A 23899-nucleotide genomic window follows, 5' to 3' on the forward strand; every position below is an offset into this window, starting at 1 on the left:
CTATGACTTTGCTGGCTGGGGAGACAACTGTCTGAAAAACTGAAACCCAGGGAAGGTTGCTTGGATAGGCTTTGGACTCTGGGTTATTTCTGGAGCTGTGGGGGCCTGGGGAGTGGGCAGCTGGGTCCCTCAGTTTCCACATCAGCTTCACCTGCCCGTCTGCTTCCCCAGGTTTGCATGGGCCTGATGATGACAGCTCATCCAGGGCAGTGGGTGAAAGCGCCAATCAAAAGGCCCTCATCAAGCACTGACTGTGCTTGGCCTTGCACAGCATGTGGGATAGGCTGCGCGGATGGGGAACCGAGGCTCAGCGAGGCAACGGGACTTCTCTAAACTCCGTGTGAGCTAGGAGCCAAGCTGCAGCTAGAACCCAGGTCTCCAGAATTCCAAACTGCTGCTTTCTCCACCCTTTCAGTCAGCGCTGTCCAGTAGAACATTTTGGGATGATGGAAGTGTTCTCTGCGCCGTCCAATATGGTAGTTGCCAGCCACGTGTTACTATCGAGCACTTGAAATGTGGCTAGTGCAACCGAGGAACTGAATTTTTAATTTTATTCAATCTTAATTCAAGTGTCAATCACCGCATGTGGCTAGTAGCTACCATATTGGGCAAAGCAGATATGCTTTGAAATCTGTGTGGCTGATGTGGTATGTGGTGAGGGACATGGGGCTGAGAGGTCTTGGGCCAGACCGCCAAGGGACTTGAGTGCCAGGAGGGTAATGGGGAGCCTCTAAGGGTTGTGAGCAGGTAGGAACAGGTCAGATCTGTGTCTTATGAATTAATTTGGCAGCCAATGTGGAGGGGCCAGAGTGGAGGCCGGGAGGCCGGGGGGAGTCCCAGAGCCTGTCCTCCACAGCCTCACACAACAAGCTTGCTTGGTGAGAATGGGAAGGTGGGCTTCTTTCTTCCACAGAATCAGAGGGAGACTTGGATATCGTTGAGAGGAGTAAGGCTGTTATTCCAGGACACCAGAACTTGAGAGCAGGATGCTCAGGAGAGCCCAGAATCACCCTCTGCAACCAAGCCCAAGTCACCTCTTTTGTTTTTCCAATACATTTGTCTTTCTATGTTTTCCCAACACACTTTCCCAACCCCTGTCCCACCATTAGCTTAAAGCTTTGACCCATTAAAATGCCATTCCCCAAGGGACGGACCCGGGAAGACCAGATTCTATCCGGATCCCTTGTGAAGAGTAGGTTTTGTGAGAGCGAGGCTGAGGGCCTCCAGACGCCAGACCTGGAGAGCACAGAAGGAGGACGTGGGTCACCAGAGATTAGCTCACCTGCGCCTGGTGCTCTGCCGTTTATGTCCAACAGCTGTGCTTTCCATCTGTGGTCCCTCACGAGAACCCAACGTGAGAGGATGGTTACTTCCGTGTTACAGATGATAAACACTGAGCTCAGAGAGGGTAAGTAATTTGCCCAAGGTCACGCTGTTAAGAAAGAAGCCGAGCTGGGATTCTAACCCCGGCTGTTTTGAGAGGCAGCTGCCCCACCCAAAGCAGGTGAATCCTCAGAACACTGCTGTGATCACTACAGATTTCACACAGTCCCAGACCATTAGGATCAGATGACTCTGAAGAGAACCCAGAGAAGCCCACCTTCCCATCCTCTCGCCAAGCAGGGAGGAGGTTTGGTTATATGTTTTTTAGGGAGTGCCCTGCTTTGGGGGACACAGAATGCTTCCTGACTCAGTCTCAGTTATGCAGATGGTGATCTAAAGATAACATCACCTCCCCCAGCCCAGACCCCACCCCCTTGCCATCCTATGCCTAAGGTCCCCAAGACCCCTACCATTTTGAGACTCAAAGGAGCTATGGGACCAGGGTGGAAAACCCTTTCCCATCCCGTGCCTGGTGACAGCTCAGCCAGCTGAGACCCAGGAGCCCAGGGTCCTCAGCCCTTCCCAGCTCACCCTCTGCAGCCTGAGACCTGTGGTGTTCCTGGGTCCCAGGCTCTGTGGGATCTCAGGGGGCTGGGCCTGCTGCCCTCTGGCTGTTCCCACACAGGCTGGCCATGGCTCCTTCCCTCAGCACTCCCGCCCCTCTTGCTCCAGCAGCCCCCTGGGAGCCGCTGTGTTCAATGTACTATCAGGCTTCCCCATCACTCTCACGCCCCCTCTCCATTGCCCCTGAATAGGTGGGATCCAGACAGACAGACACTCCCATCCCCAAACCCCCAGCCAATCTCTCCCCAGGACCTCCTGGGGACCTCTTGGCTCTGATGTGCTACCTGCTATAGCATGCTGAGAGGCAAAGTCTTGCAGGATCCTAAGTCCACAGTTTTATTGTTTGGCAATGGCACACTCTAATGCAGCAGCCTAAACCAGGGGGCCAATCCGCTCAGATTGCCCTGGTCTGTGCTGCTAAGATTCTACTCTGCATGTCTAATCATAGGGAAAATTTGAGGTCTCTAAGAACCTCGGTTTCTATCACCCCAGGAGTTGCCGATTCTGTAATTCTAGGATTCTCCACCTTCATTGGACTTTCTGGCGGCTGCAGCAGCTCCTACGGGACGATGTAAGGAGAAGCCAAAGGGGCTGACAGGGTGGTGGTCACCTGGCTTGATTTTGTGGGTGGGTGGGTGGTTGGCCACAGTCCCCTCCAGGGCCCACATCTGCTCATCTGGGGTTCAGCCAAAGCCGGGCTGGTGGGTCCAGCGGCCTGGCTGCAGCTGGGAGGCAGGGAGCCTGGCAGCAGGCTGTCTCTGTGATGCTAATGAGAGCAGGCGCTGGTTAGGAGGGGGGCTCTGCTTTTGTCCTGCACTTGTCCTTGCTGGAGGGTCCTCAGAGATAGAGAAAAGGGGCCCTTCTCAGACCCAAGTGGCCATGATTAGCCTGCCATCACTCACTTTGATGGCTCCCCAGGCTCTGAGGGGCGTGGACAGAGATCCAGAGGGGAAAGGGGGCACAAGCATGGTCCTGAGACTGCCCCTGTGTTTTCCAGGGGGCATCCTCAAAAACCATGCTGGTCCAAGATCAGAATGAAAAATTCTCGCCCTCTTCTCTCTCCTCCATCCCCCTGCTCTGTCCTCTCTTAAGGGTCCTGTGAGCTCCCTAAGTGCCTCTGCATCCATTTCTCCTACTTCCCCACTTTTAGCCTTTGCTATACCTGCAATGCCCTCACTGCAGTCTACCAGCACCAGTAACAGTTCTGGGTACTAAACTTTATCTTAGATGATGCCTCTGCTTGTTCCCCCCTTAGACTGAAGTCTCTCCTATTTCTCAACTCGCAGAGCCCCATATTTGGGTGCTGCTCACCATCTGCCCATGTTTGAGTCCTGGCTTCGTCTCCCCTATTTGTCTGTGAGCTGGTCAGGGCTGGGACTCTTCACCCCAGAAGTTCCTTCCCCATTCCCGTAGGAAAGGGTTTGCATAATGCACTTGCATCTGGTATCTGTGCCTGGTATTCCTGTGTGTGGAACCAACGGCAGGCTGGGGGGAGAGGTAGGCACCTGCTTGTGTGATTGGAAGAGACTCTGGGTAGGGTTCACTTCTCCAATATCAGCCCCTTGGCCTGTCATTTAAAAATGTAACCACTATTTATTGAGCATCTAACATATGCCAGGCACTGTTCTTAGTCCTGGGGATAGGGCAATGAGCAAAATATTTCCCTTATGGGAAGATAAATCCCATATCTTCTGGGTGGAGAGATAGGTAACAAACAAGATGAATTAAGTGAAATAGTGAGTCAGATGGGGATAAGTCTAAGGAGAAAAATGAAACTGGGAAAATGAGTGGGGAGTGTGTTCATGTGTTTTAAGGGAGGTTGCAATTTTAGAAAGGGCGAGAGGGCCTCACTGATGAGCTGACACCTGAGTACAGACCTGAAGGAGATGAGGCAGCAAGTCATACAACTGTCTGGAGAAAAAGACTAACAGGCTGAGAGAACAGATCGTGCAAAGGCCCTGTGGCCCAAGCAGGCCTGGCATGGCCAAAGAACAGCAAGGAGGCCAGTGCGGCTGGAGAGGGGAGGAGAGGAGAAGGCATTCCTCAGCCACTGTGAGGACGTCAGCTTTTACTTTGGGTGAGATGAAAAGCCATCGGAAGATTTTGAGTAGGTAAAAGACATGATTGGACTTAAATTTCAACTTTTCGAAAGAATTACCCTGGCTGCCATGTTGAGAATAGATCGAATGGTGAACATGGGGAAACCAGGCAGGAAGTTATTGCAATCAGCCTGGTGAGATGTGATGGGGGCTTGGACAGAGTATAGCAATGGCGATGGTAAGGTGGGTATAAATGTATCTCTGGATACATTTAGAAAGAGCCAACAGGATTTACGGATGGATCTGATGTGGAAAGAGAGAGAAAAAGAGAGAAGTAAAGAGCAACTCTGAGGTCTTTCACCTGAACAGCTAGAATGAGGGATTGCCATCTGCTGAGAGGGAAAGTCTGTGGGAAGAGCAGGTTTTCAGTCGAGGGAGCTCAGGAGCTCTGTTTTGATATTTTATTTTTGAGACACCTGTCAGGGGAGGAGTCTGGGCTGGAAATGTACTTTTGGGAGACATCGGGGTTTGAATGTTATATGAACCAGGAGACAGGGCTCTGTCATTAGCTGCCATTCAGTGAGCAGTTACTGGTGCCATGTACCTTACATGCACCATCTCACTTCTCCTTTCATCAAACCTGGGTGGAAGGTGCTATTACCATCCCATTGTGCAGATGAGTAAACTGAGGGGCTCATTCAAGTCATACCGCCAGTGCAAAGCAGAACCAGGATTCCACCTGGTCTCGTTTCAGAGCTCAAGCTCTTTAACCCATCCCACACTTTATTGTAATTTCTTCTTTTGTGCTTCACAGATCCTTCCTTCCTTCCTCCCTCCCTCCCTCCTTTCCACCCTCCTTTCCTTCTTTCCTTTTTTTTTTTTTCTTCTTTCACCTTTAAGTCACTTACCTTTAGCTTTCAAATATCTTTGGAAGGGGCTAAATGACAGTTAACAGTTAACATTCAGCATATTTTTAAATTTTCTTGTAGTTTCTATTATGGACATTTTCAAACACATATGAAAGTAGAGAGGATGAACACCTTGAATCCATCACCAGCATGAACAATTGCCAACCTGTAGGGAATCTTGTTTCATCTACACCCTTATCCACAATGGATTATTCTTGAGCAAATCCCAAGCATGATATTATTTCGTCTGTAAATTCGGTAATATCGTCATTGGTTAATTTTTTTTAATCAAATTTTTTTTGTTGTAGAATATAACATAGATACATAAAGTGATAACTTTCCAGGTGCAATCTAACAAGTAGTTAGTGAGCAAATTTCAAAGAATGTTATGGGTTACAGTTCCACAGTTTCAGTTATTTCCTTATTGTGAAATGTAACATATTGTGCCAGTTTGGATGTATTACGGCCTCCAAAATGCCACTATATTTGATGCAATCTTGTGGGGGCAGAAAATGTATTAGGGTTGATTAGGCTGGAAACTTTTGATTGGACGTTTCCATGGAGATGTGACTCAATCAGCTGTGAGTGAAATGTTTGATTGGATAATTTCCATGGAGGTGTTACCCCGCCCATTCAGGGTGGGTGCTAATTGGATCACTGGAGTCTATAAAGGAATTCACAGACTGAAGGACCTCAGAGCAACTGAGAATGATATTTTGAAGAGGAGCTGCAGCTAAGAGGGGACAAAACGCCCCAAGAGCAACATTTTGGAGAATGCCATTTTGAAACGCAATGTGGGAGCAAGCGGACACCTGCCACGTGCCTTCCCAGCTAACAGAGGTTTTCTGGACACCAAAGGCCATCCTTCAGTGAAGGCCCTCCATGGTAGATGCCTTACCTTGGACACTTTATGGCCTTAAGATTGTAACTTTGTAACTAAATAAACCCCCTTTATAAAAGCCAATCCATTTCCGGTGTTTTGCAAAATGGCAGCATCAGCAAACTGGAACACATATATACAGATAGAAAATATCTTTCAAAGTATGATTTAACAAGTAGTTATATAGGAAATTTCAAAAAATGTAATGAGTTACAGCATCATAGTTTCAGATATCATTGGTTAATTCCTACCCATTTTTAACTCAAATATTGCCTCTTTCTGAGAGTCCTCCCTGGCCCTCCCTGATTAAAATCTGACCATTTCAGACAAAAGCTCCAAGTGTGAAATGGTCAGATGGTTTGGCTGTGGCTCCTTCAAGACTGAGAAAAAGAACACGTGGCTGGCAGAATGTGCCTGTAACACTTCTCACCTCCTGCTGGGGCTGTCTGTTCTGAAAAAAGGATTGGTTTGGGGCAGGGCTGTGTGGCTCAAACACTTGACACCCTGTGCAGATTTGGCTGCTCCTAACATTTACCAAGTATCCATTGCTACAAGACATTCAGATGTATTGACCTCTGACAAATGCAGTGGAATATTACTGGGAAAGGAGGCTCAGAGAAGTGAAGACACTTGCCTCAGGTCACACAGCTAACAGTGGTTGAGGCTCTTAACCCTCAGCTCACCTTCCTGGGCCCCAGAGACTCCCGCATCGAGTCCATTCACCCCTCTTCTGCCCCTTGCTGTGCACTACCTCCCTCTACAAGCTCACAGCTCCTGCTTCCACACCTCTAGTGATGGAGAGCTCACCACCTTTCAGAGTTGTCTTTGCCATCACTAGACAGCTCTGCGAGACAGGTCTTTCTCTTGCTGAACCAAATCCAGTCTCCTTCGACGGCTCTCATCATTCCCAGCACATTTTTTCTGATCTGGGACAACTCCGAAGATAATCTGAAAACAGACCTCTGAGGCTGCTCCTTCTCAGGCTGAAAACTCCAGCTTCTTCAAATATTTTATAGACCAATAGCAAAATTGATAACAAGGGGAGCAAATAGTTTTAGTTAAGATGAAATGTTAACTAAATGCCGGATTCCAAATTCACTGAAACCTGAAGCATGGTTGATGCTTGCAATATTATCATAAGCAGTATAAAAAGCTATCTGTGTTACTTCTTCATTTTCCCATGAGTTTGGCAGGATCCTAGCCCAACTTTTCATCCTTCTGCATCCTGGGTTGCATCATTTATGTCCAAGGTCTCAGTCGTCACCCGTAAGCGGTTGAATTCTAAGCCTCTATTCCCAGGCCAGACTGCCCCCCAGAACACGAGACCACACATGGAGCTGTGCCCTAACAGGTCCCCCAGGCCCTGCAGACTCAACTCATCTGCACTGGAGCTCAATGTCAGTGGCTCGTTGTCTCATCCATTAACACACATGCTCCTTGAGGGCAGGGCTGTGTAGCCACAGTGCTTAGAACTATGAGGAGCACAGGGCATGCATTTAGTAAAGGTTTGTTGAACGAATGAATAAATGCTCTCCTCACCTGCAACCTGCTGTTCTTCTCGTACTCTCTAGTTTAAAAAATAACACCAACATCCAGACAGTTGTCCAAGTCAGAGAACTAGATGCCACCCTCAAGTCTCCCCTAGTCCCTCTCTGCTGCATGCAAGCAGTTGCCTCAACCCGCCAGCCAAAATCTTTAAATTCCTCTTCAATCTTCCCATGACTCTCCATGCCACCACCATTTCTCTCCTAGATTCCGTCCACAGCCTACTTGCTACTAGCACACCCCTGTCTACTAGCACCTGCAATCTCCTAATCTTACCTTGTCTTTCCCATATTGCTATCCGCCTCTCTCTCTCTCCACCTCCAACTCCATCTCCATCTCTATCTCTCTCTCTTCATCTTCATCATCATCATCACCATCATCATCAATCATCTATTTGTCTAATCTGTTTCCTGGCTTCTTCCTTTGGAATGTAAGCTCCACAAGGGCAGGGACTTTATTTTGTTCATGGTTGTATCTCTAGCACCTTGAATGGTGTCTGGTCAATAAATATTTGTTGAATGAATAAATGAATCTTAAGTTTAATACTACATTTTCCTGACTCCCTAGACTAGATTGTGACCTCATTTATATACTCTTAGCACCTGTGTGTCTCCTTTGAAGCATTTAGTGCAACTGTAATTTGACAATCGTGTAATATAAGCTCTGTCTTGTTCACAGTTGTATTCCTAGTCCTGCAGTAGGCACTAAATATGTTGAATGAATCAATGAAAGAAATCCAGAATGCTATTTGGGAAACTGACCAACAAGTAGGTGCTTGTCAGAGGGACTGAGCCATGAGCTAGACAACGGGATGCCAGGGTTCAGCCCCATCTCTCCTACTAACTTACTGTGTGACCTCCAGTTGGTGACTTTCCCTTTTGGGGTCAGTTTCCCCAGATGAATAATAAAGAACAAGATCCTGCTATTCAGAATGATTCTTTTTTTTTAATTAAATTCAGTTTTATTGAAATACATTCACATACCATACAATCATCCATGGTGTACAATCAACCGTTCACAGCACCATCATATAGTCATGCATTCATCATCCCAATCTATTTCTGAACACCTTCCTTACGTCATAAAGAATCTGAATAAGAGTAAAAAAGAACACCCAAATCATCCCCCCCATCCCACCCCACTTTTCATTCAGTTTTTTTTTTTTTTGCCCCCGTTTTTCTACTCATCCATCAACACACTGGACAAAGGGGAGTGTGGTCCATATGGCTTTCCCAATCACATTGTCACCCCTCATAAGCTACAGTGTTATACACTCGTCTTCAAGATTCAAGGGTTCTGGGTTGTAGTTTGATAGTTTCAGGTATTTACTGCTAGCTATTCCAATTCACCAGAACCCAAAAAGGGTTATCTATATTGTACACAAGAGTGCCCACCAGAGTGACCTCTTGGCTCCTTTTGGAATCTCTCAGCCACTGAAAATTATTTCATTTCGTTTCACATCCCTCTTTTGGTCAAGAAGATGTTCTCTATGCCATGATGCCAAGTCCAGATTCCTCCCCGGGAGTCATATTCCACATTGCCAGGGAGATTCACACCCCTGGGTGTCTGATCCCACATAGTAGGGGAGGGCAGTGATTTCACCTGCCAAGTTGGCTTAGCTAGAGAGAGAGGGCCACATCTGAGCAACCAAAAGGCACTCAGGGAGAGACACTTAGGCGCAATTGTAAGCAGGCCTAGCCTCTCCTTTGCAGTAATAGTCTTCCCAAGGGCAAGTCCCATGGTAGATGGCTCGGCTCAGGATGATTCTGTAGGCCAGGAGGGACTGTGATCCTAGAAACCTGAAGCCCCAGCTCTGTTCCCCTGCTGGCCTGGAGCTCTGGGTGGGGGACCAAGGCTGTGCTGGAATCACTGGGCAAAGATTTGGCCTTGGGACCTCTGCTAGCAGCCTGGGCTCCTGGTACTGGGCCAGCTCTTTGGTTCTTGGCTGGATGAGTGGGCAGCAGGAAGGGGTGATTTATCCTACCCACTGGGGGTTCCTGGCCAAAAATCTTACCGGCCCAGTGGGGTCTCCTAGGACCCAGGAGTCACAGCCAACACATTCCCTGGCTTGGCTGACTCCGAGCTGGTGCTTTCTGCCCCTTCCAGCACCCAGGCCTTGGGGCGCCCTGTGGGGATGAGCACCTATGCAATCAGACCACAGCCCTCGGCTCTAAGCCTGCGCTAATTCTGTCCATAGAGCTGCCGGCCTTTCTCCCAGTCTGACCCGAGGTTACAGGGCGTTGCTTTCAGCAGACCTGTCTCAGGCCTCTGGTGAGTCAGGACTTGACCCATTTTGAGCCATGGAACTCTTGGGCAGTCTGGTGAAGCCCATGGTCTTCTTCTCGGAGTAATGCTTTTAAATACGTAAAATAAAATGCATACAGCATTGCAAAGGAAATAAATTGTATTGAAATACAGTTATCAAAATAATAAAAATAGTAAGTTTGCAATATAGTAACTTATGTACAACTTTATAATGTATTCAAAAATAAGATCTAGTGGAGGGTCCAATGACTATTATGATGTTATAATGATGAGCAGAAATGATATTTCCAGGATTTAAAGCAACAGCAACCTGGATGAACCTTGAAGACATCACGTTGATGTTAATAGTAGTCATTCTCGCGGGTGTGAAATGGTATCTCATTATGGTTTTGACATGAAAATGTCACAGAGGGACTGTGGTTTGTTACCTTCATTCTTGATGGAAGGAAATGGTAAATTTCACTTAGAGGTTAGTGGAAAGCAGATGTAATGTTTTCCCCTTCCAAGTTCAAGGATAGCACATTCTACCCTGGGCTTTATGAAGGGATCGTTAAGTGAAAGGAGGCAGGTGAATGAAATTCTCAAGTCAGAGAGGAGAGGGACTCACCACGGCTTCTAACCAAGGCTTTGTCCTCAAAACTCTTTTTTTTTTTTGGAGAAGTTGTGGGTTTACAGAAAAATCATGCATAAAATACAGGACTCCCAAATACCTCCCTATTATTAACACCTGGCATTGGTGTGGTACATTTGTTACAATATATGAAAGCCTCTTTTTATAATTGTACTATTAACTATGGTCCATGGTTTAACTTAGGGTTCACTACTTGTGTTGTACAGTTCCATGGATTTTTTTAAAATTTATTCTAGCAACATACACACAACCTAAAATTTCCCTTTGTAACCACATTCAAATATATAATTTCGTGGTGTTAATTACATTTGCTGTGCTGTGCTACCATCACCACCATCTATTACCAAAACTTCAAAACTTCTCCATCACCCCAAATAGAAACTGTACATTTTAAGCATTAATTCCCTATTCCCTACCCCTACCCGGTCCCTTGGTAACCTGTATTCTAGGTTCTGACTCCTTGAGTTTGCTTTTTCTGATTATTTCATACCAGTGAGATCATACAATATTTGTTCTTTTATATCTGGCTTATTTCACTCAACATGATGTCTTCAAGGTTCATCCAGGTTGTTGTTGCATGTATTGAGTCTTCATTCCTTTTTATGACTGAATAATATTCCATTGTATGCATATACCACATTCTGTTATCCATTCATCAGCTGATGGACACTCGGGTTGCTTCCATCATTTGGCAATTGTAAATAATGCCACTATGAACACCAGTTTACAAATATCTGTTTGAGTCCCTGCTTTCAATTCTTTTGGGTACATACTTAGAAGTGGGATTGCCAGGCCACATGGTAATTCTATACTTAACTTCTGAGAAACTATCAAACTGTCTTCCACAGTGCTGCACCATTTTTACATTCACCAACGACTGAGCATTCCTATTTCTCCAAATCCTCTCCAACACCTGTAATTTTCAGTTTTGTAAATAGTCATTCTCGCAGGTGTGAAATGGTATCTCACTGTGGTTTTGGTTTACATTTCTCTAATGGCTAGTGATGTTAAGCATCTTTTCATGTGCTTTTTAGCCATTGTGTATCTTCTTTCGAGAAATGCCTATTCATGTCTTTTACCCATTTTTAAATGGGTTGTTTGTCTCTTTGTTATTGAATAAAAGGATTTCTTTATATATTCTGGATATTAAATCTTTATTAGATATATGGTTTCCTAATGTTTTCTCCCATTGTGTAGGTTGTCTTTTTCCTTTCATAATAAAGTGCATTGCTGCACGAAAGTTTTTACTTTTGATGACGTTCCATTTATCTATTTTTCCTTTTGTGGCTTCTGCCTTGGGAGTAATGTTTAAAAAACTGTTGCTTGACATGAGGTCCTGAAAATGCTTCCATGAATTTTCTTCTAAGAGTTTTATAGTTCTGGCTCTTAAATTTGGTCTTTGATTCATCGTAAGAACCTTTTTAAAACATAAAAATATAATCAATCATATTCTGTTTGTGGAATCACAGAAGCACAGGCTTCCAGAGCTGGAAGGGCTGGAACTTCTTCTGCAGACTAACCTTTTGATGACCTGGTCCTCGGCCTCCACTTGCACACCTCTAGGGGTGGGGAGCTCACTCTCCTGGATACACCCATCCCAGAACTCAGAGGACTGGTGAGTGTGTCTTCCCTTCTGCACAAAGAGATGGCTCAGACCCAATCCCTACCCCACAGCTAAAAGGGAGAGAGAGACAAGGACCCAACTAGAGCTAAAATGTTTTATTCACTCAAATATCATTCTCTGAGCTTCTGCTTTCTGCCGAGCCAGAGATATACTGGATATACAGAGATTTTATTTTGTAAGATGTTTGTTGAGAGTGTGCCCAGGCACTGTGCTCAACACTAGGTGCCAGGGGATACAGGGATGAGACAGCCGCGATGCCTTCCTTCTGGAGAGAGAGATTAAGTGAGTAAACACACAAATCAATGTATAACTGCAATTTGTGATGATGGCTATGAAGAAACGAGCAGTGTGCTATGAGAGACACTCTTTGAGGGGATGGACTTCAGATGGCAGAGGAGGGAGGTCAAGGAAGGTCTCTTGAAGAAAGTGACAATGAAGACAAGACCTGGAAGATATGTTAGAGTCAACCAAGCAAACAGGAGTGGAAGGGTGATCCGGGAAGAGCAAGTGTGGAGGCAGGGATGTGGGAAGGAGCTTGGAAGTGGCAGGAGGCATCGGGAGCCGGGCGAGGCTGGAGAGGAGGACTGTCAAGCCCATGCTAAGAAGTTGGATTTTATTTTAAGAATGATAAGAAGCCACCAAAGAGTTTCAGCAGGATCTGTTTGAATGAAGAAAACAAGGTTTCCAGGAGCTCTCAGGCTTGCAGCAAAGATGTCTACAAGATAAATATAAGAATGAATGGAAAAAAAAAAAACAAAAACCTTATGTGCTTGCAGTTCCCTCCTTGCATGTCTCCCTGATTTTCCTCTGGCTGAGCTCTCTGTTGTCTTTCTGCTAAATTCGACAGTCCACCGAACTTTTCTCAGCAGCACCTCCTCCAGAATAAGCTCTTAACAGTTTAGGTGTCTGTGCTTTCTGAGCATGCCGTGTGCACTGTCATTAACTGTTTCTACATCAGGATCCACCCTACCTTTCTCCAAGCCACCCCTGGAAGGGGGCGGGAGTCGGGGGCTGGGGGGAGGGGAAGTCACAGAATCTTCAGAGGCCAACTGGCGCTCTGCCTGCCCCAACCAGCCTGGGATTGGAGCAGGACACTGCCACCTGCTGGCACCAAATGGGATGGCAGGCAGGGCCGGGTGGGGAGGAGGAGACCCCTGGAAACCGTCCAGGCCCACTTTGGCTTTTCTAAGGAGGAATCTCACAAGGTCTAGCTCAATGGCGAGCCTGGCCAAGGGGGCCTGATGGGTTGGGGTGGCAGAGCTGAGGCTGGGAACAGGAGGGAGCTGCGGGACCTGTTGCTCGGAAATGAGGACACGGGGTCCAGCCCTGTGGGGCTGCTGAGGCCTGAGGCCAAACGCTGGGCCCAAGCCAGGCCAGCAGTGGGGGGCACCTCGTTACCATGGGACCCAGGCCTGTGTCTGTACAGCTGGGGAGCTGACCTCCCGACCCAGCTGGGTCAGGGCCCCCCAGGGGCAGGGACCAACCTGAAAGCCAAGCGTCCACTCTTTTTCCCCCTGTTCCGGAACAAATTGTTTTGCTCTGAAGCTTGGGACTTTGACCCGGGAGGTGTGTTTTTCTCCTGTTGGTCAGCCGATGTCCTTCCTGCTCATCCGCCTCCCCCACTCCCCCATCCACAAAGCCTGGCTCAGGGAATGCTTTGGCTTTAGGGAAGTAGGGGAGGCAGAACCTGGGCTTGGGGACAGATGGGAGAGAATGGGCTGCCCCGGGCTGGGGGTTGGGGAGACTGGCTGGAGTGAGGGGCTCACAGCAGTGATTCCCTGCTGGCCTCTTCTCAGATCCCTCCTTCTTGGGCTTCTGGGATGCCCACTCTTCTAGGTGTCTTCTTCCTGCTTCCTCCTGCCTCCTCTTCCTCTGGAAAATCCTTACAAGTTGGGCCTTTGCCCTGGTCTTACATGCCCTCCTCCCACCACACACACACATACTTCCTGGGGAGATCACGCACCCCCACGCCTCAGTTACCGTTCCCGCGCCAAGGAGGACTCCAGATCTAGCCGTCCTTTCCAGACCGTTTGCCTGAGCTCCAGACCCAAGGCTCCAACTGCCTCTGGACATCTCTCTCTGGAGTGTCCACGGGCGCCACCAACACAATACATCCAAGCCTGTAGCTCATCAATCCTCCCACCCCTCAAACTTTCTCTGGCCTCATCCAAGATACCTCTGTACATGCAGCTGCCCAAGCCAGAAACCTGGGGTTCACCCTCAGCTCCAACCCCTCCCACACCACCCATTTCCAGCCAGTCACCATGTGGTAGCAACCACGGCCGGGCTATTCTACCTCCCAAACAGAGCTCAATTCCCTTCCTCGGCCACTCCCCTGGTGCAGGCCTGGTCATTGATTGTGTGGCTATTGTAGAGCCTCCCCATGGTCTCCCTTTCTCCAATCTTTACACACCCCTTTCCTTCTTCACACTGTGTCCAGAGGTGTTTTCTCAAATGCAAACCTGACCATGTGAGTCTCCTGCTTAAAACCCTTGAAGAAAGCTGTGCCGGTTTGTATATATTATTTCCCCCAGAAAAAGCCATGTTCTTTGATACAATCTTGTGGGTGCAGATTAATTAATCTTTTTGATGAGGGTGTGACCTCTTGATTGAATATTTCCGTGGAGATTTTGCCCCACCCATTCAGCATGGGCCTTGATTAGTTCACTGGAGTCTCATAAAGGGGCTCACAAACAGAAAGACCTCAGAGCTGCAGCTTACAGAGACATTTTGGAGATGGCTTTGAAAGCAGACTTTTGCTCCAGAGAAGCTAAGCAAGGACAAATGCCCCAAGAGCAACATCTTGAAGAATGTACAGGAGCTGAGAGAAGAGCTGGAACACAACCCAGGATCAGGAGATGCCAGCCACATGCCTGCCCAGCTAACAGAGGTTTTCTGGGTGCCAATAGCCTTTCTCCAGTGAAGGTACCCTACTGTTGATGCCTTACCTTGGACACGTTATGGCCTTAAGACTGTAACTATGTAACCAAATAAACCCCCTTTATAAAAGCCAATCCATTTCTGGTGTTTTGCATTCCAGCAGCAATAGCAAACCAGAACAAAGGCATTGGTGGATATTTGCTGAATTAAACCCCTTCCCTTACATTCCAGTTCGGATTCGCTGGCTGTTGATTAACATGCACTGTGCCTGCTGTAGCCAGACTTTGTGCCAGAAGATTCTGAGGACAAGTGGGGCTGTGGAGGAGAACAGGGCATACACGCCTGGGAGGCAGCGCTCAACTCCAAGGTTCCCCGGGGTCACCTTGAAACACCCCTTCTTTGGATGGCAGTGGGTCCTACGGCACGCACGTGCACACATACACACAGGAAGCAGGCATGAGGAGTGATGTCTGGGGACTCCCACTGGCAGAACCACCCTGCAATAGAGAGGGTGGCCCAGGAGGTCGTGTGAGCAGCAGGTGGTGGTCTCCTGGCAGGGAGGCTGTGTGAGTGGGTGGGGGGACTTCCTGATTGGGCCCCCTGCCTTTAGTCTGGGGGCTCCTTTCTTGGTGTCTGTGGAGCGGGGCTGTCAGCATCTGCAGCTTCCTGTACTCCTGGGGTGGGATGGGGTGGGGTAAGGAGATCCAGCATGACCCTTGGCCCCAGGCCTCAACAGATGTTTGGGCCATTCTCAGTCCCTGAGCTGGAGGGCCTGATGGACTCCAGGGGCCTTTGGGGGGCTTTTTGCCTCTTTTGAGGAGTCTGACTCCAGGTCCTCCCTGTTCCAGGGGCTGGGTGAACCTTCCTAAAGTCTGCTCTCAGCTGCGAGGGTTGAGGGCCCAGGGATTCCAGGCCCCAGATCGGACCTTGCCACTTTGGGGAGGGGTTTCCTTCACCCTCAGCCAGGAAGTCCAGCAGCACAGCTGTGTTCACCTGCTTCTCTCCCCTCTGATGGATTGAGATGGATCATAGAGCATGAATTGAGGTGTAAAGGCCTCTGGTCAAGATCAGATCTTGTCCAAGGGAGCCTTCCTGGGGCTTTATGAAGGGAAGCACATGTTGGCCCAGTTTCCAGGGACCACATCTGGGGCCAAGTAGGAGCATTGAACTGGGCTGGCTGGTGGCTTGGTTCAGAGCTGGGAAGGCTGGGCCCTGCAGGCCTTCTGTAGTGATCCCCATGGGAGCAGGTGGATTTAGGGAGCTACTGGGCAGGGCCAGGGGGTCGTAGAAAACAGGGTCTTTGTCCCAGGATTGGAGGAGCAGGGGTTTGGCTTGGCTGACAAGACACCTGAGATGGGAGAACAGGAAACAGGTCAGGCCCCAGGGAAGATAGGCAGCTCCCAGCCTTCCCTGGGCCACTGGGGTTTTCCCGTCCTCCCTGAGCCAGCCAGTTTCTTAATCCCATCCGTCAGCCTTCTGAGAGGCCCCACCTGCTCATTCAAGGCAGGAGTGATAATGTACCATTCTTCTCCCCAGAGCCCAACCCCACTTCCAGGAAGGGGGAGCTCAGGCAGAAACTCCGGGGAGGCCCAGGGTTTAGAGGTGAGGCTCAAACTCTCCTCACACCTTCCTGGTCCTTAGAAACCCCTCCTTCACTAGCCTAGGAATCACGACCTCAAATACCTGTCCAGCGGGCTGAGCACTGGCTGGGGAGGCCAGGTTCTGGCAGCTCATTACCAGGGGAGGGAGGGAAGTTTCTCTCCACCACCTCTCCCCTCCCTCTCCCTCCCCCTCCCTCCCTCTCTGTGTTCCTTACTAGCTCCTCTCCTCCAGGGCCAGACTGAACAAGGGCTGATCTCAGGCACACAGACAGACACCCTGCAGCAGCACCAGGAGCCCAGACTCTGTCGGCCGGAGGGAAGCCCCAGGAGCTGCCTGCAGCCATGCCAGCTCTCAGCCTGCTCATTTTGGGCCTGCTTGCAGCAGTGTCACCTGCCAGCTGTCAACAAGGTAGCACAGGGCTGGGCCAGCCCCTCTGGCTGCGGTGAGGAGAGGGCTGGGCCGGGTGCTGGTACCCAGGAATGGCTGGGGGCGGGTGTGTGCGTGTGTCTTCTGGCTTCCCTCATCTCCCTTGCCACCTGTAGTTTGCAGGGGGAAGCAGGGCTGGCAGAGACGAAACCTCCAAAGGCAGAGATCTCTGAGCCAGCCTTCTGTCTGTGATTTGTTTTCTACCAGTGAGAAATGGGGGTAGCAAGGGAAATGTTGGGTCTAGGATTGAGGGGAATAACAGGAGTTGGGACCCAAGCCCCAAGAGCAGGAATTGCCCTAGAGATGACTGGGTCCTGAAGACAGGGGTCGTGGGCTACAAGGAGGGTGGGGGTGGAGGCTTGTACTCAGGGAAGAGGAAGTGCTATCCGGTGTTTGCTCGTGTTTCAACTTCCTGGGCTTAAGGAGGGGACAGTGCTCCGGCATGGCCCTCGCCATGTACCTGAGCTCTCCTTTCAGCTTTGTCTCTCTCTCGCTCTGTGGCCTTGAGCAAATTTCTGCCTCCCTCTGAGACTCAGTTTTCTCACCCATAAAGTGAGGACACCCTGCACACCTCCCGGGACTGCCGCCAAGTCAAGGGTGTGGAAGGTTTTTGCACACAGTAAAGCACCACACCCCAAGGCCTGGCACCTGCCCTGCGCTGTCTTCTGCAACCAGTCTTGGGAATCTGCAGGTGGGACTTGGGTCCAGAGGGGGCTTGCAAAGCTGCTTCCAGAGCACCCCCTCCTTTGCTCAGGTTTCCCGAGCTCTGACGAATGTCTGCTTCCAGCTCTTGGGAGCTCTCTGGGAACTGAAGATCAGAGAGGTTGAGTGACTTGCATGTGTCACACAGTAGGGCAAAAGTGACAGGACTCAACTCTAGCCCCAGGCTCTGCCTTTTGTTCCATGTGTGCCTCAGAAGCCACCCGGAAGGAGGATCAGGGGACCGTGCTCCCTGGTGTATCTGGAGGGAGTTGGCTGCAGGACCTGGAGGAAGCAGGGAGGGGTCTCCCAGGGATTGAGCCTTAACTTCCAGTCCTGAGCAACTACTGACCTGTGGAAGCAATAGGTCTGAAGCATTGTTTTTCTGGGGGAAACAATGAATCCCCAAACACAGCTTTTTGGCAGGTATGGTGCTCAGGATAACCATACATTCTTTTGTCCCTGGAGATAAGTGAGGTCTGACCTGGCTACCTACCAGAGAGTTCCCAGACTCCCCCTTCTTCGCCAATAGCTGCCAGGCTCAGAGAGAGCCCAGAAAAGAGGCAAGGCCTTCACTACAGCAGGAGAGCTTTAGTGCAGACTCAAGGAAGGACTTTTGAGCAGGAGTGAGGCAGAGTGGAAGTTTTGATGCTCAGCCTGGATGGTGCTAAGTATGCAGGTGCTTTGGCCTGGAGGCAGGACCCCTGAGGAAGCCCCTACTGGCCTCTGTCCCCTCCTGGGGGCTCTACCTGCTCTGAGTCTTTCCTCCACATGGCTGACTTCCCCCTGGCTCAAAGAGCACAGTGATGTTCAGGAGAGAGGGGAGCCCTTTGGTGGCTGTCAGCGGCCTGAGGGCAGAGACTTCTGGGAAACCTTGAGGGTTTGAGGTGGTGTCTGGGATCAAAAGGCAGAAAGGGGGTGGGGCAAGACCTTGGTCTGGTCTCTGGTCCTGATTCCCTGCGCGTGTGGCTGGAGGAGCTACAAGGGGCTTGGCTTCCAAGACCCAGAGGAAAGCTCACTGCTCCCCATATTCCCTCTGCCCCAGGCTTCTTTCTGGGCAGCCCTGGCAGCCCTAACCGAGTAGCCCCGCTTGCCCCACTCTCCCACACCCCACCCAGCACCCGGGAAACCTCTTGTGACAGAACAGGATCTTCCGGATGCCAGCCTAGCAGTGTCAGCTCTGGGCTGCCCCTCAGCCAGGGGGAGCAGGGGAGGAGGAGGAGGGGGAGCCACCCCAGGCCGGCAGGGCTGCCCTTTGGTCCCTGGGGCCCAGGCACTCCCTGGGGTCTCTGCATGTGACCCTCCGGTGGGAGGGGAAGAGGCTTTGGTCTGCCTGGATCTCAGACAGAGCCTGTTCCCTCCTTGGCCTCTTCACCCCTTCTTGAACTTCCTGCCCTCTCTGAGCTGCGTTCCTCTAAAACCCCATTTCTTCTTAAGCTCAGTGGGGGTCAGACGGGCCTTCATTCCCACCTGGCACCCCAGAATGTCTCCTCTGGTCCGGACAGTCTCCCCCAATGCAGGCCCCAGCCTTTGGGTGTGAGGCCCCTCCCTCCCCCCTGCTCTCACCGCCCCCCCGCTGTGGCCCAGCCTGCTGCAGCCCACTCACTGCCCTCTGCAGGCCTGGGAAATCTGCAGCCTTGGATGCAGGGCCTCATCGCCATGGCCGTCTTCCTGGTCCTCGTCGCAATCGCCTTTGCCATCAACCACTTCTGGTGCCAGGAGGAGCCGTGAGTGCTGTCCAAGTGTGCTGGGTGCTGGGCCCGTCCCCTAGCAGGCCCTCTGTATCTCCAGCATGTAGCACATAGCTGACCTCCAGGAAGGATGGGCCATTATCTCGTCTATACAGATAGAAACATAGAGGGTGGGTGGGCTGAAACACAGTCCTCTATGCTGGCCAGGCCACGCACCCTGGGGCGAGGCAGCATCTGTCCAGAAGGGCATCTTTTCCCACCCCTCCCACGGTGGCCTGGGTGCTAGCAGCAGCCCCGCTCAGCTCCCCTGGGAAAATACGGGATGCTCAAGGTGGTTGGGGTGAGAGGGAGAGGAGAGGCCTGAGAGGAGGCTGGTGAGGTCAGCAGGGCCTTGTATGTCAATGATCCAAACTTTGGATTTTATCCTTAGTGCAAGAGGGAGCCACTGAAGTCTTCACGGCAGTTTTGGGATGAGATGTGGCTTTAGCAATCCCTCCAGCTGCTGTGTGGTGGCTGGGTAGGGGAGGACCGCTGTGTAGGCAGGGGGACCAGCGAGGATGCTGTGTCCGAGCCCTGTGGAGAGTCCCCACTGTGGAGGCGGCAGAGGAGATGGAAAGAGGGACCGGGTCTGAGAGTCCTCTGGGAAGTGGGCTCCCTGGGACTCGGAGGATGGAGGCCACCGTGGGCAGAGGGAAGGAAGCCTGGGGACCATTTCCTGAGGCAGAGAACACACAAGGAGGAGCAAGTTTGGGGGGTTTAATTTGAGTTTAATTTGAGGCATATTGAGTCTGTGGGATGCCCAAGGAAAGCTGAGCAGTATAAGGGTGACCGGTGACCATCGTGCCAGCAGTGTCTATGGTGGCGGGGACAGTGGGATTAAACCTGAGTAAGAGGTGAGATACTTTTTGTCAGAGAGTCTTTCTCCACTGGCCCCAGCTCTGCCTTCAGTGGCCACTGACCACGTCTGCTCCTACCGCCCGAGGGAAGTCCTGTAGGAATCTGGGGCCTAGCCTGAGTCTGACTGGGTCCCTTGGAGGCTGAGCTGAGGTCAGAACAAAAACAGCAATGGAGGCTGGGAGAGGGCTGGCAAGAGGCCTCGGACCTAGGATAAGTCCTTTGCAAGTCTCAGGCCCAGATCCGAGGCCCCCCACAGTGGGGCAGGGAGAAGAGTGTGGGCGCCCATGGGAGTGAGGCCAGAACCAGGCTGCTGACGGGGGTCCTGCTAGACAGAGGTGGTTCTGTGCAGGGGCGGCCTCTGCCCCATGGGCTTATGAGAACCAGGACCTGGAACAGGGCTGATAGGGGAGAGAGGTCAGGCCCTGTGGAGCCCTGCTGATGTGCCACACCCCCAGGGAGCCCGAGAACCTGGTCATGACCATCGGAGACAAGGCAGATGGGGTCCTGGTCGGAATGGATGGAAAGTACTCCTCGATGGCAGCCAGCTTCAGGTGAGGCACTGGTGCTGGGCTGCCCGCCTGCTCCAGAGCACAAGGGTCCTTATGACCAGATGCTTCGGGGGGTGGGTGGAAAACTGGGGAGGAGGGGCTTGTGGTGGAGAGAGAGGGGTCAGTGAGGGGAAGGGCCACTAGGGTAATGGGGCTCCATGGGGAGAGGAAGCTCAGGAAGGGGACAGGGGCTCAGCTGGGGGAGGCCTCAGTCGGTGGACTGGGACTCAAGGGGCATGAGGGAATGGGGCTCAATAGGACAGGGGATTCAGTGACTGGATCTGTGGTGGGGGGTGTTGGTGTGGAGAGGGGATCACTGCAGTGAGGAGAGGGTGGTCTGTAGGGGAGGGAGATGGGATTCAGGGCTGAGGTGCTAACAGGCCTTCGGCTTCAGGTGCACAAGGCCAGATGCGACCAGGGGAAGCCCCTTCTGGGCATCAAGCATTTATTCTGGAAGACACTGACTTCACCAGTGCAGGATGGAGCAGGGAGAAGGGGGTGGGATGGAAGGTATGATGGCACCCCCAGGCCCCTGTCACCCTCTTTCAGGTCCAGCGAGCACGAGAATGCCTATGAGAACGTCCCCGAGGAGGGCAAGGTCCGGAGCACCCCCATGTGACCCTGCTCACCTGGGGCCCCCAGTTCTGTGGGGACTCCTGTCCCATTCAGAAGAGTTTCCTGAAGAGGATGGGCAGTTCAGCACTTCCCATCCTGCCTCTCATCTCCTTCCTCAGAACTGTGGAAATGGCCCTTATTTCTGTGAAATAAAAACTTTTTGTACTTCTGGGGCTGAAGGCCCCAGGACTGAGGAACAGTCCTTCAGGCATTCAGTGAGGCCAAATCTTTCTGACGCTTGACAATCACCTCCTGAGGCCACTGTCATAGTGACTGGAGAACTACCCAGAACCTCCTGTGCCCATAGGGCAGCTGGGGCTGAGAAAGGGCCAGGCTGTGTCCAAGGTGGGTATAGGAGGGTCTGTGAGTGTGCAAACACCCATGCATGAGAGCGTCTGCTGTGCTCATGTGCGTGGGAGAGTCGGGGAGGAAGGGGAAGCCAGGGGCAGAGCAGTTGGGAGAGGCTTCCTGGGGGAGGCTGACCCTGACGTGAGCCAGGTGCCCCTAGTGCTGGTCAGTTTCAAGATGTGTCCAGGTCCTCTTTCACGTATATAGGGCAGGAAGAGTGTGTTAGAGGCCACGTGGAGGGCCCCATGGGGCCAGGGATCTCACCCCTCCACTTCTTGTTCCAGGCGAGCCCCTCCTGCCAGCCATCCCCTAACCCCCTTCCAAGACTGATCCGTCCTGCACACCTGTGATTCTGGGTTGTTCCACCTGTGGCAACCCCCCACCCCCATCCCTGTGTCCATTCCGCCCGGCATTGCAGCCTGTTCAATTGTTTCTCACTGCTATAGCTCTATCCCCTGTCACAGACCCTCTGTCCCAGACTTTGGGCATAGGACATGCCAGAGGAGAAGAGTCTTGGGCTGTGACTCAGGAAGCCCCGATTTGAGTCCTGGGTCCCAGGCTGACTTGCTGTGTGACCTCGGGAGAGTCACTGCCCTCTCTGAGCATCAGATTCCCCTCTGTGGAGGACCTGGCCAGTCTCACCACAGAGCTGGAGTAAAATCCACCTGACTCCCAGTTCTGGGGTGGGGGTGGGGCCCTAGTGGGAATGAAGCAGGAGGGAGAGGAGAGAGGAGGTGCAACTCAACTTGGTTGACTGACCCCGGAGGCCTCTTGCCTCCCTGGGACTGTCAGTGTTATGGGAACAGCTGCTAGCTCTCTCTCCGGTGACAACCTGAGACAGACTCACCTAGGAGGTGCATTCCCAGATCCAGAGGAGCAGGCCTGAGGGTAGTGGGCAGAACACCTTGTCCCAAAGCTCTCCCTCTGCCATCCGTCTCAACCTGTCACAGCACTCTTGTTTAGCAATATAACCATTCCTTTGCCATTCCAGGCTTCATCCAAATAGCTCGAGGGGAGACACATCTTAAATTAGAATTATCTCTTCCCACCTCACTGGGGTTTAGTGCACAGGCTGCAGCAGAGGGAAAAACCCTGAGTGGAGGAAAGCAGGGTCTTTGCCCCAGAGCTACCCCTGCCTTGCTGTGTGACCTGGGTCAAGTTGCTTGCCCTCTCTGGGCCTCAGCTTAGTGAATGGTGGCTGCTGCTCTTGTGAGTCCTACTCCAGGCTTTTGCTAGCTCACCAGGTTTTCTGAGCCTGATGCTTTCTCACCCCACCTCTGAAGTTGAAACCCCTTAGTCCTTTTTCTTGGCCCAGCTAAGGTTCCTCTTCCTCTGAGAAGTTTTCCTTGTTTAGACCAGAGGACAGAGTCAGGTGGCCAGCTCAGCTTCTAAACTTACTGACGGAGAGATGGAGGTTCCCAGGGGGCCAGGCCCTTGCTAGGTACAAACTCCCCTTTCCTCCTCTCCATCCTCCTGGTCTGGATCTTTTGACTGATTCTCCTTGCCTGGGGCCACATTCCCTCCCATCTCTGGTTCCAGTTGCTTCCTGGGGGTGAGCCTGGACCCCCCTACCAGCCTGACAGGGCCTGACCATGCTTCTGTCCCTGCTGCAAGTGAAGCCGGGCCACTCACACCTGCGAGATTCTATGGGGCGGGGCCTGCTTCTTTTCTTGCTCACCTTGTTCCTGCAGTTGCTGGAGCCGTCCCACGTGGTTCCTGGGCAGGATCCCTGGCGCTCTGTCTGGGGCTTCTCTAGAACCCCCCTCCCCATGCTGGGTCCATCAATTTGGGCAGGATCAGGACTGTGGGAACCTTGGGGGTCCCTGCAGGGGCTGGGCTGGCACTGGCCTCCCCTCCTCTCCACCCCCTCCTCCTTCCAGGCCCATGTTCCTGCCCTGACAGGGGGCTGGGAGCACGGAACTGCCGGCCCCAGCACGCCGGAGCCCCCCATTTCTTATCGCCAGTTCCCACCTGCCAGCCTGGTCAGATCAGGGAGAGAAAGGAGGCTGGGTCCGGGCCAGGGCGGTGCTTAATGACCCTCCCGGGGCCTAATCTCAGACTGGCAGCCGCCGAGTGGCTCGGGCTCGCTCCTGGAGGAGGCTGATAACGCACCAGCTGGGTCCCCCACCACCTATCGGGCCGCACAGCCAGTCCCCGGGGGCAGCGCTAGGGGGGGCCTGCGGAGGGGGAGCCTCTGGATTTAGGGCGGGGCGGGAGGCGAGCTCTCCCCGCCATCCCTGGGGTTGGTTGGGAGGGGACTCTGAGCTCCTGGAGTGACAGACGAGGGGCGGAGCCTGGCGAGGGCGCAGGTTTGGGCTCAGGCGCGAATCTCCTAAGCCCCGCGCTCGGTTGCT

The 23899-nt window shown here is 51.7% G+C and overlaps 1 protein-coding gene and 1 long non-coding RNA gene across 2 annotated transcripts; one reads left to right on the forward strand and one right to left on the reverse strand.

Annotated features, from left to right (window-relative positions):
• Positions 1-16215: 16215 nt before the first annotated feature.
• Positions 16216-21867, forward strand: PDZK1IP1 (PDZK1 interacting protein 1). The gene is made up of 5 exons (XM_037827296.1): positions 16216-16321; positions 16553-16729; positions 19065-19173; positions 20490-20585; positions 21132-21867. Exons 2-5 carry the CDS (start codon positions 16663-16665, stop codon positions 21199-21201), a joined length of 342 nt encoding a protein of 113 aa, XP_037683224.1. The 5' UTR covers positions 16216-16321; positions 16553-16662; the 3' UTR covers positions 21202-21867.
• Positions 19966-23440, reverse strand: LOC119527370. The gene is made up of 3 exons (XR_005215372.1): positions 23224-23440; positions 22393-22486; positions 19966-20019 (listed from the first exon to the last, which is right to left on the reverse strand). It is a non-coding gene; the product is annotated as an uncharacterized LOC119527370 (long non-coding RNA).
• Positions 23441-23899: the final 459 nt, after the last annotated feature.

Source organism: Choloepus didactylus, chromosome 2 (assembly GCF_015220235.1).
Source record: "Choloepus didactylus isolate mChoDid1 chromosome 2, mChoDid1.pri, whole genome shotgun sequence".
Taxonomy (NCBI): Eukaryota; Metazoa; Chordata; class Mammalia; order Pilosa; family Megalonychidae; genus Choloepus; species Choloepus didactylus.

What these genes read in the sequence shown, in the direction of transcription:
- PDZK1IP1 (XM_037827296.1), top strand. Translation starts at nt 16,663, where the DNA reads ATGCCAGCTCTCAGCCTGCTCATTTTGGGCCTGCTTGCAGCAGTGTCA. An exon ending in TTCTGGTGCCAGGAGGAGCC is followed by an intron (nt 19,174 to 20,489) that starts GTGAGTGCTGTC and finishes CCACACCCCCAG; the next exon opens with GGAGCCCGAGAACCTGGTCA. An exon ending in TCGATGGCAGCCAGCTTCAG is followed by an intron (nt 20,586 to 21,131) that starts GTGAGGCACTGG and finishes ACCCTCTTTCAG; the next exon opens with GTCCAGCGAGCACGAGAATG.